The sequence below is a fragment of the Ruditapes philippinarum genome, unplaced genomic scaffold (genome assembly GCF_026571515.1).
Source record: "Ruditapes philippinarum isolate M1 unplaced genomic scaffold, ASM2657151v2 ctg1785_1_1_1_1, whole genome shotgun sequence".
Taxonomy (NCBI): Eukaryota; Metazoa; Mollusca; class Bivalvia; order Venerida; family Veneridae; genus Ruditapes; species Ruditapes philippinarum.
The window spans coordinates 295983-314000 of NW_026854096.1; the positions used below are offsets into that span (position 1 = coordinate 295983).

Below are 18018 nucleotides of genomic sequence, written 5' to 3' on the forward strand. Positions count from 1 at the left end.
GAAATTTGTGATTGTAACCTCATATTTCTATTGACTAATCTAAACTTTTAATGCACTGTAATTCGTTAGATGCCTACATTAAAAATTATTCTTTCTTTTAAATTGCTGGTTTTTAAGCAGTTTTGAGTGAGAACTACTTTGTGCTGTTAGGTCTGTAAGGAAATTTTGTGTTAGACCGTGGATGTTAGCTATGTATTTACTGATCTTGCGATCAGAAAATACAATAATCGTGATAATTATGATGACAGAGTAAACGGTAAAATTCGTCAAATTGTAGATAAAGTAATCTTATATCGCCTGTATCGATGGATATGCAATTTAAATGATTTCGTTTTGATACATGTAGCATGACTTAAACATTATAGCGAATAAAACGTCCAAATTTTAATGCAGCATTTCCAATGGGTTTTATTAATTACATACATTTCTCCAAAAAGTTTTAAGAGACTTAATTAGTGGGGGAGGGGGTATAATCATATTATCATTTCATGAAAACATTATATTTGAGTTGCAGTATACAAACTCCTTTTCTTTTAAAATTGATAGCATGGCTTTCATTCTAGGACAAAGAATAACCCTAATAATAATATAAGTTTTTCTTTCTCCCAGATTGGAAATTTGAAGAAAAAAACGTGATGAAAGATACCGAAATCTGTAACATACATGTACATTCTTGTAAGTTGTACCTTATCTTCTAGAAGATAAACAATTAATAATCTGCATCTTTTGATGCAGAGTGGATCGAATCCTTATATTAACACTTATGAAGTTTGAAAAATATGGCGCGTATATTGTTCCCGTCATGTAGCCTGGTTCCGTGGCTCGTTCCTTAACTTAATATATCGTCCGACCTACTTTGATTAGGATCACGTTGTGTAGGGTCCATTATTTTTTTAATTTGAAAGAGCTCTGCTTTGTGATTTATTTGTTAATACATTTTTACAAGAGGATTCTCATGCAAAAAAACATATCTGTGATACGTGTAACACCAGTAGCTCTCTACACGAGAATACTCGTTTATAAGAATATCTTCAATTTTATACAATTATTACATCAATGCACATCGTTAGATTTATAGAGACATGTCTGTATAGCTAGGACATGATAAATTTTAATTTTCATGTTAAAATTGTTTAAGTCGTATTTTCACCACTGCTAATAATTAGACCAGGGTCCTTCAAAGTTAACTGAAACAGTGACTATAAATATAAATTTGCATGCAGAGTAATGTATTGATAAATAATCTTATCATTTTCCTAATTATTAATACATGTAGACCTACAATGACTTTTCAAAAATTCAATACATATATACATGTATATACATAATGCAGGATCTATGTAGATTGCTGTATATATATTTTTTCTTATTAAGTACGTAGCAAATATCCTTTAATGATAGATATACATTATTTAGACAATGTTCAATTTGTTATGTCCTGTTTTTCGAACTTTAACAAACTGTACTAAATTGGTTATAAAGGGCCGGGTGACGGACACATGACGTAGCACGTGTTTATTTTTAGTACTCACGTGATACCATTATACATATACAGACCGAGGAAGTGAAAATACACAAAGATGAAGCTTTCAATTTTCTTAATTGTGTTTGTTTCGATCTTAGGACAAATCGATGCATTTGTTGGTAAGTAATTCTTTTAGCATAAATCTTGTCATTTCAGCTGATTTTGACAGGAGGATCGACTTTTAAACTGTTAAACTGTCGATCGCTTTTTGTTAAAATTAAATGCAATTGCAGAGGAAACAATAGAACACTAAATTAAATATTTCAGCATATGCTGCTGAAATATTTCATACTTAGTTGGATATAAAGATATTTGATATAGATCTAACCCTAGAGTGATTTCTTGTTAATAATGATAATAATAATAATAATAATAATGATGATGATGATGAAGATGATGATAATAATAATAATTAATAATAATAATAGACATTTTCAAAGCTTATAGTTAATTTTAGAATCTGTTATAACAATACATGTGCATAGATACTGGGTTAATGTAACAGGGCATAAATACTGGGTTAATTACTGTAACAGTACATGTAGATACTGGGTTACTGCAACAGCACATATAGATACTGGGTTACTGTAACATCACATGTAGATACTGGGTCACTGGAACATCACATAGATACTGGGTTACTGCAACAGTACACATAGATACTGGGTTACTATAACAGTGCATAGATACTGGGTCACTGTAACAGCACATATAGGTACTGGGTTACTGTAACATCACATAGATACCAGGTTACTGCAGCAGTACATATACTGGGTTACTGTAACAGTAAATGTACATGTAGATACTGGGTTACTGTAACAGTGCATATATATAGATACTGGGTTACTACAACAGTACATAGATACATGTACTGGGTTACTGATATCAGTTACCAAGATAGATACTTATATAGACATTTTAGAGAATGATTTCAGGTCGGAGGTTATGGCAGTACCGACAACAGGTGGAGGAAGTGAGAAGGAAGCAAGTTGATTCTCAACTTCAGCTTTTATACAAACATAAAGGTTATAAACAAAGCCCTGTGAAAACATACTACCTTAAGCAGCCTCTGGATCACTTTAATGCATTGTCAAAGGTAATTTATTTCAATATTTTCTCATTACATTACCTATGGAAATTTTCTGTTTAAGCCCCCCAATGATGAATCTAGATATCTGTGATCTGGGAATTCATTTTGCTTATAATTTGTTTGTAAAACAATATTTGCTTCCCAAATATAGATCTTTCAACACTTTAAGGCACTTGTCTAACCTAGGGTATACATTTGTCATTAATATCTCCCCTGACCAACCCTTATGCTGCCCATGGCAACAGATTCTGCCCATGTGACCAGTGCAGGCCAAGATGAGACACTCCAGTGCTGTCTGATCATTGTCTGCACTGATCCATAATAATTTTTTGAAATACCCAAAATGTACAAATAGTTATGTCCTTGTCTAAAGATGGGCAAGTTAATATGAGATATTTAGTGTGGTAAGGGGTAATGTTAATGCAGGGTTTAAGTTCAGATCATAGGAATATAATCAAGAAGACTGATAGGCCTGAGTGATTAATTGCAAAGCATTTCAACGATAAACTGTGCATTATTTTACTATAATGCTTGAAAATTTAATATCTATTTTATTTTCTAAAAAGAGAATTGACAAAAATATGTTTGCTGCATTGGGCGTAGAAGTAATTTTCTTGACATAATTTGGTTTATTGATGTCATATCTGATGTCATATGACGTGTAAGCTTCCTTTTTTATGCTTTGCATATATTGTGTAATGATGCACTCGTTTGCCATATCTGTTTGAATAGTGTGAAGTGTGTTAGAATGATTATTGGTATATATTTTTAGTGTTGAAGACTGAATACATGTACAGCTTAAGCTGGAGCTGTGCGGAGTAAGAGATGCTATATTTTCCATAACATCTCATTATCATTCCAAATAAGACTAAATCTGAGATTTTTCTACTATTTGCTTTTGTTTTCATTGCTCTTGAAGAATCTCCTCTGACTGTCCAGAAATGCTATGTGTAACAAAATAAGACATGCCTGGAAAGAGTCAATCATATCAAAATGTAAAATATGTCTATTGTATATTTCGTGTATGGTAATGAATGACTGCTTAATATTTTTCAGGAGTTGGGTAAAACATATAAACAAAGATATTATGTAAATGCAGAATATTGGTTTGGTCCTAAGAGTCCGGTGTTTTTGTATATTGGTGGGGAAGGAACTTTATCGTCTCGGGCGGTTGAGGCAGGTAAATGTACATTTATAGTTGTTTTTTGGTAAGAATTCATGCAAATGAAAAAATGATTACCAGGGTACCATATATAGATTTTCTTTTAGGTTTAACATAAAAACTTTTTTAGTATAAATAGGGAGACTTTCCTGCTTTACTGGTGGAAGGAGACTATATTGACTATTGACCATGCTGTCTATACATGAATTCAGACATAAACTGGCATCGTATTCAATATATATTCAATATATTCAATATTCTATCTCAGCTTGATTGTTTCCAAACATTATAAATGCCTGAATCAAGATATAAATCAAGATATAAATCTACCAAAACTGAGGGACAAGTGAGTGAATATAGTAACCTTACCCACTTGACCAATATTCAGTATTGTAAATAGCCTTGATTGTCAATTGTTTAATATCTATTGTTTTGAGAATCCTGTTTCATAATTTATTATAGTAATGTACAAATTTGATATACATGTATACCAAAAAAAGTTTACTGGAATGAAAAAATAATACCTACATGTAATTATTGAAATAAGGAAATTTAAAAGTTCAGCTTGCCTTATTTTTAATTGTAGGGGAGATTGTGGATCTTGCGAAGAAACACAATGCACTCATTGTCGGAGCGGAGCACAGATTTTACGGAGCCAGTTTGAATGATGACGGCCTACAGCTAGAGGAACTTCAGCATCTCTCCAGCCAACAGGCGTAATTAATTTACTTATTAATGCTATTATAGTAATTAATTATAGTTATTAGATCTTATTGGCAATCTACCAAATAGTCTTCTTAATAGAGTAACATACATTTTATTTATAATAACATTTACATAAAGTATTTCTTTTATCAGGTGGCATAGAAAAACTCAATATTGCATAAGAACCTAATCTACCTGTTACTGTTAGTGTATCCCTGAAATCAAAATCCCTCTCTTTGAATTAATAGTGTCTGTTAATACTTTGTAAGAAGTATCTGTGTCTGCAGTTAAGGGTCATCAATATTATTATTTAAACATGAAAACCTATACTAATTTGGATACACAATATATTTACAATTTGAGCAGTTCACCCTGTCTTTTTCATGGAATAATCATGCAGTTAAACAATTTACAAGTAACATTTGTATCATTGATACACAAAATATTTACAATTAGAGCAGTAAAACCTCTCTTTTTCATGGAATATACAGTTAAACCATTTTCAGGTAACATTTGTAACAGTAAATATTCATATACAGAATACTCTAACTAACTAATAAATAAAGCTAACTAACTAATAAATAAAAAGATATTAAATGAGTGTAGATTCAATACTGAATTTATTGAACAAGTTGAATAAAATTATATTAAGCGGGCCTCTGGCGAAAAAAAGCGGCACATGTGTGTGATAAAAGACACTTATAAATCCATGGCATTCATGTCACCAAAAATATTTTACAGATTAGCAGACCTGGCTACGTTTGTAAACCATATCCAAAAAGAGTATGGTATCCCAGATTCTACACCGTGGGTCAGTTTTGGCGGCAGCTACCCTGGGGCACTGTCTGCTTGGTTTAGATTAAAGGTAAGTGATGATTGATTGGTAGATTGATTATTATTATGTGGGGTTACAATTATTATCAGGGTTCTATTATGACCGTCAGATGCATTTTATTACATAAAAAATGTAAAACATTTGAAATAAATTACATGTACATAAAAAATGTAAAACATTTGATATCAAGATTTAACAGTAGATTCTACCACTTAAGAAACTTTTAAGTATATTTTTCAGCTTAGTTAAAGACACTCATTTACAAAATAAATTTCATTGGAAAGCAAATGTTCAAATGATTATATTTAAAGTAAAATGAACTGTCCTGGCTTTAATAAAATTAAGAAAGTTTAAACACCTTATCAGATGTTCAAATAAACTGAATCAATGTCTAAAATCACAAAAGTACTTATTACAAAGCAAAAAATGCAAACACAGCCCATGCTCCATTTGTAATGGGATAGAAAAACTGTGAAAGGCAACACAATAGTTAATAACAGTAGTCCAAAAAGTTTCCACATAAAAATCCATTAAAATTACAATTGGCTCAAAACAAAGAGTGAAGAATTACCAAACTATTCTGATGAATTAATTTCAGTATCCTCATCTTGTAGTGGCAGCAGTAGCATCCTCTGCCCCTGTGCAGGCCGTTACCAACTTTGAGGGTTATAATGAGGTAGTGGCGGCAAGTTTTAAAAGTGATCTTGTAGGTGGGTCACAGGAGGTAGGTTATTTATTCAATTTTACAACAATGATAAAGAAATAGAGATGTGGTTAAAAAATTGAACATTTTTTGTAATAATTGAAGTGTATAAAAGATATGTTTGCAATTAAATGCAGTAATAGAGTGAATTTGAAGAAAGAAATTGAAGAAAGTAAGCATGCTGCCAAATTTATAGATTTTAACAGAGATGCTAATTAATGAGGTCAATTTGAAAAAAAAATGGTAGTAGGAAACTTCAAGAATCAGGGCAATGCTGTATATATTTCTTTGTGACATAGGCTAACTTGAGTTTCTTGATTTTATAATGTTTTGATATATTTAGTACATTTTTGAAATTTTCATTATGAATCTGGACATGTGCTGCTTTTATTGCATTTTGGATCACTTCCTTATCATCATCTGATCATCGTAGTCATCATTTCAGTCATCAATATTTCAGTGACCAGTGTTTGACTACATGTATATTGTATTTCATTTTATCCTGGACAATCCTAGAAGTAGGTCAGTGTTAATTGATAAACATTATTTTTTACATTAGTGCCTGGATATGATAAAGAAAGGATTTCAAACGATAGACTCAATGATTGCAGACGGAAAATATGATCAACTACGTACAGATTTCAAATCTTGTAACATGTTGTCTATGATGTAAGTGTTTTTAACCTGCAGTATATATTTAATTAATGACATAGTGTACCGATTATTTTTCGGTTTAATTTAATATATTTTTTGTATATGAAAATAAAGCTTATCAGGTTTTATGTAACCAGTTTGTTTATCTATGGAACATATGTTTCGGCATTTACAATGTTCTTTCTTAGTTCTCTTTTACATCAGAAACCTTACTAGTAATACAATGATGTTTTAATTTGCCTCCCATATCAAGGCTTTGAATGCCAGCAGCAAAAGTGACTTGCCTATGCCACCAGTGATCAATGTTTTATATTGTAGTCTGCTCAATTATAATATTTTGAATATTGAAAATCCTTAAATTAATAATGAACAGTTCCTATTCAAAGCAGAGCTAGTCCATTATCAGCATTTATGGGTGTTAGGGTTGTGAAAATGACCAGTTCCTATTACAAAGCAGAACAAGTCAATTTTAAAGCAGCCTGCCTCATGATTCATGCTAATTTTCATGAAAACTTTGAAAATGTATTTAAAAGTAAAATATTGTGAAGAAAGTAATTTTACAAATTGCAAACAGCATTTTCAATCAATGTAAATAACCAAAAAGAGGTCAAAATATGCAAAATATTTCCTTACTGCATTAGTCACGTAATAAAAAATTAATATGGTGATAAATTCTGCAAAAGTAGTCACTAATGGCAAATAACTTGTAAATTATTACTTGGATCTTTTTACTGTTCTTAAAATCTTAGTACATTTTGTCTCAAGTTTGATTTTCTTGAAATTTTTCGGCTCACCTGAGACATGCAGCTTTAAAGGGTTGAAAAAAATTTATTGCTGGAGCTATTACTACCTTCATAACATTATCAATCCTTACCACATTAAATATCCTAATTTGACTTATCCCTCATTCAAGCTGTACAAAACCGTTTATAATTTTTAGGTAAAATTTCAAAATATATACTCACTGAATAGGGAACAGTGCAGACCATAAGCCAGCTTGTGGGCTATTTTATTGTAAAAAAACATATACAAATTTGTATCAATAAAATATCAATTCATTTTTTATTTTCTGATTTTCTAGACCAGATCAAGTGCTGTTTGTTTCTAACCTGGCCGGATATTTCATGGGCGTGGCTCAGTATAACAATGAGATACCAGGACAGAATATATCACATGTATGTAAAGTTATGCTGTCAACCAGTGATCCGTATCAAAATCTGATTACACTCAACCAGGTGAGTACAAGAGGATGTTCAATGTGTTGCTTTAAAGAAATGAATGTTTTCTTCCTTATTCTTCTTTCACCTTGCCAGTTAGTCCTATAAAAAAAACATGTACGCCCATTTACAGAAACCTTGATTGAAATTTACAACCAAGTTGGGCCACTGACTGATTTTCACTATCCGGAATGAAAATTTACTGGGCAATTATTATATTCTGTTTTATTTTACAAGTAACTTTGAAGCATTAACATAGATAAAGTAAAAAAAACACACACAATAAACAAGTAAATTATGGTAGGAACTTTTAGTTGCCTGAGAGAAAACCTTTTTTACTGTCTGGCTAGTTCTGATTTCAATCATTGTAGATATTTTGCATTATTCATTGCATTGGTAAAGCTCTTAAGTCATCCTATGACCTAACCAATGTTGATTTAATTGTTAGTTCTTACAAAATGTCCTCAACATAACGTTGATCGAATCTTAGAAGTTGCAAAAAATCTTTTCAGATACAAATTGTATCAAGTATTTGAAAGCTGAATGAATTTTCAAAGTCTAAAGATATTCAGTTCTTAACAAAAACTGAAGTTTCAATCTATTTTTTAGTTTTATTAGTATGAAAGTTGCTGTTATTTAATTTAAATGCTATCATTTCATATTATGTTGAATTAAATAAGAAATGCAATATATTTGAAGGAATCCCTTGACCAGGCGCATGAGCCATGTATGGATAATTGTTTTATGAATTATACCAGTTCATTTGCTAACACAACAGTTGACAAGAATGCTTTTGGTCCTGGAATCAGACAATGGACTTACCAAACTTGTTCACAATTTGGATATTGTAAGTATTTGTGTAACTATTTGGTTATTTGTAACAATTGAGTCTGCTTTCTTGGTTAAGTATTTTTCTAAGCTCAAACTCAAAACCAAGAAATTTTATTGATCTGAAACCAGCACAGAAAGTACTATGAAATCCTGAGATTTTAGTAGAACTTGGAACAAAATTTACCTTGAGGTCATGAAACTTTCTTTTGAACTTCTGCTCAAAATTCTGGAATTTTACTGGTCAATGTACATTCTATGCCAGTTTCTGACCATTGGAATACCTGAGACTTGAGTTTGAGCTTACTAAATTTTTCATGACCTGTGAAACAAGCATGAATGTCATCCTGAAACATGTAATTAAACCTACACCCACTAAGTTGTAAGGCAGACATTTTGACCATAAGGTCACCATCCCCGTTTTGTAAAACAGAAGATAAAGGTTATTTTAACATAGGATTAGTTGATATTATTGGAAACTATATTTTCATTGGAGTTTATTGTTTAAAAAACAGACATGCAATAGGTTTATATATTTAGTAACTGATTTTCATTGGTTAATATTGCTTTTAGACCAGACATGTGATGTTGACACCACCTGCCCATTTTCTCACCTGATGGATCTTGAGAACAGTGATATACAGATGTGCCGTGATGTTTTCAAGATTGATACATCTGATGTTGATGTCAATGTACAATTCTCAAATGATTATTATGGAGGCAATCACACGCAGCAATCCAAGATTATATTTGTAAATGGTAAGTCATAATTGCAAATTAGTACTGACTTTTCCTGCCACATTCAATATTTACGCCTTGTTAATTTGATTCATACATGTGTATGTACATTATTACATCTCGTATATGTATATGCTGAAAACATTTTCTTCACAATGTAAGATAGGTTTAACAAAAAGCTGCATTTATTCAAGTTCTGGACTAGAGCTTTTTCACATATGATATAGTATTCATATTCATTGGTTTTGGTTGGGTTTAATATTGCATCAAGACAGTCTTATGGCGACTTCCCAGCTTTATTGGTGGAGGAAGACCTCAGGTGTCCCTCTGTACATTATTTCAGGTACAAACAAGCAGCTGAGTAGAACCACTAACATTCTGTTAAGCTAGCTGGATTATTTTTTTACATGTAATATCCGATGACACTTTTGCAGCTCGAACCTACATTGGTGAGAGGCAAGCAGTCAACAAACAACCTTAACCACTCGACCATGGATGCCCCTCTTTGATAGATTTAGATATAGGGCAAAGTTTCAAAAGCAAATAAAACAGTATGAAAAATGTATTTTACTTGTTTAGTTGAGACAGTATATGTTCTAACAGAAAAGTAATAATCATACTAACACTTTGTTAAAATTATTGAACTCTTGAATCTTGGGTAAGAAAATTTGAATCTATTTTTGTTCTTTAATCCAAATCTCTGTTAGTAATATTTTATATTTGTTTTCAATTTATAAATCAACCAGTGAAACCATATTTCTGTTCCAGGCTCAATAGATCCGTGGCATAAGTTAAGTATACTAACCAATCAGACGACAGTTGGTTCGTACAGTGTATTTATCCCCGGCACTGCACACTGTGCTGACCTTAGTCCCCAACATGACACTGACACTGTAGAGTTAAAGAATGCTAGACAGGTGAGATTCATGTTTATATCACAGTTTTTAACATATCAAAATGCTAGGAAAAGGTTTACATCCTTGCAAAATAACTTTAACAATTTAACTGGTGAAAAGATTGGCACGACTTTGTAGATTGATATATCTTGGACATAATATGTTATTTGTGTCCAAAGTGATATGGACTGTATATGAAAGGTGTACAGCATTTTTGGCACTTTTGGATACATTGTATTTAATTTCTAGCTTGTTTTTTTTTTTTTTGAAAAACGTCAAGCCATTATGATTGCTACAGCGTCCCTGTTGTTGTTGTTGTTGAGCACAGTCTTTATTAAAGCCTTTTTTCAAACATTTTAAAAGTTATCAAGGTCAGATGATTGTGGATTATCTATTATATATAATACCATCTTTGATGTTTTTCTCAGTCTTTCAAAGACAAATTCTGAATTCCTGCAATGTTGATAGACCTGCCTTAAATTTACACATTTTTAAACAGCTGGACTATGTAAAAAGATACAAAAGCAGGTAAAATGAATGAAATATAGATAGTTATTATTTGAGAATGATGTTAAGACTTTTATTTCTGTTTTAAAGGAAATTGCGTCTTTAGTGGGACAGTTTTTAGAAGAGGCTTATACAAAGAAGTTTTGATTGAAGAGAAAAAGAAGCCAATAAAAATAATCTCCTTATTCAACATTCCACAGTCAGCAATTGAATTAATGCATTGATGTCTATTTTAGACACAACGTTATTGATGATCTTTGTTTAAAGGCACATTATGCTTCAGAAATCCATATTTTTTTTAATTCTTTATTATGTCAAACATGTGTTTAATTATGTTCTAATAATGGATTAAGAGCATGTTAGCTGTTTAATATCTGAAGAAAGTAGCACTAAATGTGCAGTTATGTCTCATAATGGTAGCTAAATGTAAACAAAATAGTATTTTCGTACAAACTACTTATTCACTTTAAGTATACCAGTTGCCAACAGATCAAAAGAAGCAAATATATTCTTCATGTATATGGCAAATGAATATTTTAAAGAAACTGTAACAAGATACTGTAAGAAGACACCAAAATCAAAACAGTTTTTGAGAAATATAAATGATAGCATTTCTTAGGCATAGTGTGCCTTAAAAAAACTTCTTTTTTATACATATATGTGATAGAAACTTATGATGATTGTTTAATGTATGATATAATTGTGCCATTTTTATCAAATTCTATCTAAAACATAATTTTTAATAAATAAATGTCTCCTGCTGATTTCTGTATTTTTGTTACTTGGAATTTTTATATTTGATGCTAAAAGAGAGATTATGATCATCATATATTGTCATAGTTACTATTTTTTTTATATATAATTTTTATTTTGTCAATTAAGAGATGTCAAATTAAGAAATAATAAGATTATAATCTGCTTTGTAAAAGATAATTGTTATTTTTTTATGCTCCTGTCCCAAATAGCTTTTGCAGCAAATGTCTGTAGTTTACCAAGATTTAATATCGTGGAACCAGGCTAAAAATAAGTCATGCCTAAACACGTTCTTCACCTTCAGGGGAACTGTTTGGCATTTGGACAAAACACATAGGTGTAAGAGTTGTTGCATTGCACTGTCATAAAACATCTGAACTTTTTAACATTTATTGGCTTATAGAAACAAGAAAACAAGTCCGTTTTGAAGAAATTTATCTAAAGTTTTGTGTTTTTCTTTTGAGACGTAATTTCAACAACTGCGCAGATCTAAACAGACATTCGTCTACGTAGCATTTTATTCGGCTCTTCTAAAGGTATGCAGTGCACAGCTGCTGACCATTCATTCCTTCACAGCCATTTTACGCTTGCGTGAAATCTCGCTTGTTAAGCATAAATTTAAAAATATATATTACTTAATGTACACAATTTGAGGGATATAGATTTTACATTGTCTATGACGCAATCCGTCCATGGAATGTGAGGGATTCTACGTCCTATGACCATGACACATTTCTAGATTTTCTAATTTATCATATATTTGTATGTTGTAAAACACTTGTACAATAGTTGATTATAAAAACTTGTAAAATTTGATTTTAACAACTTTTATCACGTGTTATCATCATAGTTGTTGAATTACAAAATAAATATGTACACCTCATAGAAGATCACATGTTTATATGTAATGTAAATATTTTGCAATGTTTTGTTACGTTCAGTGATAAATTATAGTAATATTTATAGGTACATGTAGGTATTTATTAAATGTTGATGACGTCGATTACTTCATTCAAACCTGTCTATATTTAGCTCCAACGGACTTTTTTTTATTTCTGTATATTAATTATATATCTGTCATATGTTGCGGGTCCGATGGGAATACCCGCAAACATATGTCAGATATTATTAATTCATTTTCCATCACATTTTGCATTCTTTAACTTAATAAAACAATTTCCATGGAAAATTTATGTTATTACATCCGTAACTATTTTCTTTCAACAGCGTTTGCATAACGGCGTAATTACGTCATCCTAAGCCACGCGACTCACCTGGAATCCCCCTTGCCAGATGAAATTTCCGGTATGTGTAAAACTACCAGAAACACCAGTCTGATGTGCAAGAATAACATTCCCTGATTATGGCTTGCTCTCACATCATTTTAAGTTGCTATCAAGTATTTATTGTGATTACAGTTCAACCTCTGTAGAGCGGACTTCTTTACAACATTCACCTCACAAAAACGACGGTGTCATTTTTTTTTCACCCAAAGGAAAGCTTCAAAATAGATTTAATTCCCGTAAAGCAACACTTCTCAACAGCAACCAAAAATCGTTGTCTCCCAAAGTGTATTGCTTTACATAGATTATACTGTAATTGCAATTAAATTGTACTGTAATTGCAATTAAATTGAAATAATTCTGTAAAATTATTGCATGAACTGCTGTCCTGCTTGGCTGCAACTGAATCTACTCGTGCAACCATTCCAGACCAAGGTCAGCTGGTAAGTTCGTGCCGTCTGATCACGTGCTGCACAGAACGCTATTCAGCCAGTGCATATTTTTGAAAATTTTCCTGAAAATAATGAATGGTTTTAATATACAGGCCGTAATTTAGTCCATTTAAGATATTTTGCGTAGCAATGATGCTTATAATATTGACTTTACTTCCTGCTAGGTTGTTACTGAATAATTTACACGTAATGTGAACAAGCTTATCTGTTATAACAAACAAATAAATGCTGTTACATTTAACCTGAATTTATGGTCTGATTTTATTCTTTATCTCACGAGTATACAAAAACGTCGAAATGAATCAGTTTTACGTTCTAATAACAAAATATTTGAACTAAAAAAGTTTTATCATTGCAGATTAGTTGTCAATTCTAAAAATAAAACAACAATTCATAAAAACATTGATCCAGGTAATCATAGGTAATACGTATTTTATTTTATAAAACATTAGACCGCTTATAATAACCATAATGAATGGAGATTTTGAAATCGAAATCGAAACTGTTGGAAATTGTTTAATTTTAATTTTGTTGAGTTTTACGTCACACCAACACAATATAGGTCATATTGCGACTTTCCAGCTTTATTGTTTGAGGAAGAACCCAGGTTCACGCGCGAACCGGCACCTGCTTTAATCCTGCTTTATTTATTTTATTCAAAAACATAACTTGCTGCCTGACAAAACCAGCAGATGAACTTTAAAATGTCTCTTAAAACTTACAAAATCTTCCTACGTTGATTTAAGATTCTTCGCATAAAAACAAAAATAACCAAATCAAATAACCAATTCAAATAATGTTACCGGTATTTCTTATATACGAATGATACAAGGGAAAACGAGTTTTTTGGCGGCCCGAAAGTCTTGAGACATAAAGTGTGTTCCTCCGAGCTTTGTGCTCTAGCTATTGAGCATATAGCCAAATTATTAGCTAGTTTTAATGTCTCACACAATCTGGAAATGAAACATTCCATTTTCCTACATATCTTTAAAATGGACTGCCCCGTACTATGAATAAATATGAAGAAACTTCTGTTTATCAAATACAAAGTTTAGATTATGCTGTCAATATTTTGAAAATGTGAAATACCCTTTATATAAATGTTTAGATTTTAAAAAAATGTGATCAGGCGACCTTTTTTATCACGATGAGTTGTATCTGCAGTAGTGATAAAATCAAGGTCTAGATTACGCTGTCAATATTGTTATGCGATGAAAATTTGCAAAATCTTTCTCAATGAAATAATCTTTGTACATTTTTTGTAATTGTCATTTTTGTATTGAAACATATTTTTCTCAAATTCTAAAAAACACATTTGGTTGCCACAGGCTAAGGTGTCGTTCATTTCTCAATTGGATGTTGAGCAATCTAAAAAAATGCATATTTTGATAAGTAATCTGTTGTACAAATTCTGGTGATAAGTCTTTATTGAAATAGAAGACATACATTCCGGCTTAAGACAGCCATTCCGGCTTAAAAAAGTGTTTTAGCACCTTTTTTCGGCATAAGCCGCCGGCAGTGGTTCGGGATATTTCGATATATAATTTTTGATTGGTTGTTTTTTTTGTAACGTCAATGGTTATTGGTTCAAATCTTTTTTGGTCTTTCCTTAAAAAGTGTGTCTTTCCTTAGTAAAGTCACTTTATGTTGGACTTTACATGTGTTTTATTCTTTAAAATAAAAAAAGGAAAGTACACATATTCTTCTTGATATTTTAGGTAAGAATTTTATATTTTGAATTTCTGACAGATTTTGTTAAACTTGAATTCTCAGAATGTTGTTAACATGTTCTCTCAAGATTACAGTTTGTAAATTGTAAATGTGTCTATGTTTCTGTAATAGTTTAACATTTTTATTATTTTTGTTTGTTAACGGACTCAGTGTAAATTGATAATTCAATTTCGAATCCGCTGATTTATCCTTTTCCGTGATAAGCACCTCTTTTGGCTAAACTGATATTGTAATGATGCAAGCAAAATAGATTTCATTGTAATTAAAGTTTTGAATCATTTAAGCAATAATGCAGGAACTATTTAGTACAGGTAATTGCACAATTCATTTTGAATTATTTAATTGTATTTATTTATTTTTAGCTAGTTAAATGAAACGCATTGACAACGTTATTATTTATGCTTTTGATTATCTCTTACTATCCGAAAATATGGACTGTTGATAATTTGTAGTAAAATGAAGAACATTAAATTTAGCATTATTTTTATATTTGCATTTACTTGTTAATTGTTCTTGTCATTGGATATAAAGGAAATCTAAGGTTTATGACACAAGTAGATTATACTGATCATATTTATAATTAATTGCAACATGTTTTATATTTTATGAAAACATGTTCTATGTTTAATTATGTCATTTTAACATGTTTTATATTTCATTCCATATGTTTGATGTTATCATTTTCACTTTATGTTGGACTTTACATGTGTTTTATTCTTTAAAATAAAAAAAGGAAAGTACACATATTCTTCTTGATATTTTAGATGTCTTGGAAGAGAGTCAAAAACAGGGGCAACAACTCCTGAATTACCTAAACAATAGAAACCGTGCAACAAAGCACAAAACTGGTGGGTAGGGATCTTTCCTGACCTCACAGATTAGCAAGCGAGAAGGAATGGTGCTAACTACAAAACCATCTGCAGTGAACATTGTACAAACTCGGTCTTCAAAACAGAACCAGACACAAAGTTCATTTTCTAGTTTACATCACATCCAGATTGAAGCAAACACACCATCAAGTCCCGTTACGGTAAACGCCTCTACATCAACCAGTACTGTTCCTAGTGCAGATATTGAAAATATCTCTCACTTCACCAACATGGCTGGAACCCTTCGGTTAGAACCTTTCAAGGGGGAGTGTGGTGAAGATATTGAAAAGTTTTTGAGACGTTTTGACCAGTACTGTGCCTGTATGAATTTTAGAGAGGGACAAGCTTTTGCTCAACTTGCCTGGCATTTGGATGGAATTGCTAGACTCTATATTGAAAATCAATCACCGGCTCCAACCACACTTGATGAATTAAAAGAGTTATTAGTGACAAAATATTCCAAAGAAAAACCTGTGAGTCTGAACATTTTCAGTATGAAGCAGGAAGTTTCGGAAAATGCAGAACAATTTCTATCGCGATTAGAGGCAGAAACTTTCAAAACTAAAATAAATGATGACTTACAAGTCCAGATCGCACTCAATGGTCTTCATCCAAGTGTAAGTTCTGCCATTTCAACTCATGGACCAAAGACATTGTCAGAAGTACGCAATCTTGCGCGTCGCTTAACAAATGTAAGACATTCAGCACCGGTAGCTGCTGCCAATAATTCCTTTGAAGATACTGTGAACATTTTAACGGCAGCAGTTGCTCAATTAACAACTGTTATGACAAAACAACAACAACAGCCAGAACCGCCTTCTAGGAATTACAGTCCTCATCATCGCCAACCACAAACAAGACGCCAACCTCACTTTGAGAAGGAAAGAGAAGCATGTCCACGTTGTGGAGGTAGGTGCACTTCCTATAAATATTGTAGAGCAATAGGCAAAACTTGTGACTTATGTGGTCTTAACAATCACTTCAAATCTAAATGTAAGACTGCTCGCAAAAACTATCGGGTAAATTCCAGCTAGGGACTCGCGCCTATCTGCAGGTGTGAGTCTATCAAACCAGTAGATGGGCACAATGATATGAAAACAAAGAAAACCCACAATGATACAAATTTTCAAAAAACCCATAAAAACCAAAAAGATAAAGACTACTCTTCTAAAAAAGATGACCATGATTTAGGTAATAGTGCTGCCAAAAGCAACAAAAGAAAATCTTTTGTAACAAATAATTCTGATAAAACTGTAAAAGAAGCTGAAGTAAATGCCAACTTTTCTGCGGAGTTACTGAGAAATACTGTTGTTGTTTCTGTCAATCAGAGAAAAACTCCGGCCTTATGTGACACGGGTGCTAATGTCTCTTGTATAAGTAAATCATTTTTAGACAGAATTTTTCCAGATGACAAACCGCAGTATGTTTCCAATATTTTTAATTCAATCAAAGGTGTAGGTGGAACAATTCATAGTGTTTCTGGTGCAGTGGAACTTGACATTAAATTTGGTAATCTGACATGTCCACACCATTTTTTAGTTGTGGAAGATCTTCATCATTCCTTGATTCTAGGTCATGATTTTTTGAATAAATATGTTGTGCGGCCGAAAAATGATAAAATTCTTTTACAAAAAAAAATGAATAAATATGCATGATGATTTTCTTTTAAACACAAATATTTCAAAATATAATCATTTTCTTAAAGGTCATATTTTCAAAACTATGTGTGAAATTTCAAATATGTTAAGTTACAGGTACTTTATGTTTTAACAATAGATGTCAAATTTATAATTATGTAACCGGAAGAATAAATGTGGCTTTTCCTCCTTGTCCAATCAATGGTGTTAAAAGTTTTATTCTATTTAAGTGATAATGTCAATTTAGCCGTCTGTACTTAATAAGTTGTTAAACCTTATTACTGATAAAATGTCCAGGTGATGATTGTTGTTATAAATTATATGTTGCTATGCTACATTATTTTGTATTGAAACCCGATTGGTTATTTTGTTATTTAAGAAACAAAGATGTTAAAATTTTATTGGTCAGTTTAACACGAAACCATTTTTAGAA

At 31.6% G+C, this 18018-nt stretch overlaps 2 protein-coding genes across 2 annotated transcripts; both read left to right on the forward strand.

Moving 5' to 3' along the window:
* The first annotated feature begins 1487 nt into the window (after positions 1 to 1487).
* On the forward strand, positions 1488 to 11775 carry LOC132738916 (thymus-specific serine protease-like). Its single transcript, XM_060726529.1, has 12 exons — positions 1488 to 1644; positions 2461 to 2621; positions 3672 to 3795; positions 4364 to 4493; positions 5224 to 5347; positions 5916 to 6041; positions 6580 to 6689; positions 7756 to 7909; positions 8591 to 8738; positions 9293 to 9478; positions 10226 to 10374; positions 10951 to 11775. The coding sequence occupies exons 1-12, from the start codon at positions 1581 to 1583 to the stop codon at positions 11005 to 11007; spliced, it is 1533 nt and encodes a 510-aa protein (XP_060582512.1). The 5' UTR covers positions 1488 to 1580; the 3' UTR covers positions 11008 to 11775.
* Positions 11776 to 14829: 3054 nt separating this feature from the next.
* LOC132738917 (uncharacterized) lies at positions 14830 to 17536 on the forward strand. The gene is made up of 2 exons (XM_060726530.1): positions 14830 to 15390; positions 15844 to 17536. Exon 2 carries the CDS (start codon positions 15975 to 15977, stop codon positions 16980 to 16982), a length of 1008 nt encoding a protein of 335 aa, XP_060582513.1. The 5' UTR covers positions 14830 to 15390; positions 15844 to 15974; the 3' UTR covers positions 16983 to 17536.
* Positions 17537 to 18018: the final 482 nt, after the last annotated feature.

Bases quoted from the DNA above. Each gene is read 5' to 3' on its own strand.
- LOC132738916 (XM_060726529.1), top strand. From the start codon at position 1,581: ATGAAGCTTTCAATTTTCTTAATTGTGTTTGTTTCGATCTTAGGACAA. The intron at 7,910-8,590 runs GTGAGTACAAGA...ATATATTTGAAG, and splicing joins ATCTGATTACACTCAACCAG to GAATCCCTTGACCAGGCGCA. The intron at 10,375-10,950 runs GTGAGATTCATG...TCTGTTTTAAAG, and splicing joins AGTTAAAGAATGCTAGACAG to GAAATTGCGTCTTTAGTGGG.
- LOC132738917 (XM_060726530.1), top strand. From the start codon at position 15,975: ATGGTGCTAACTACAAAACCATCTGCAGTGAACATTGTACAAACTCGG.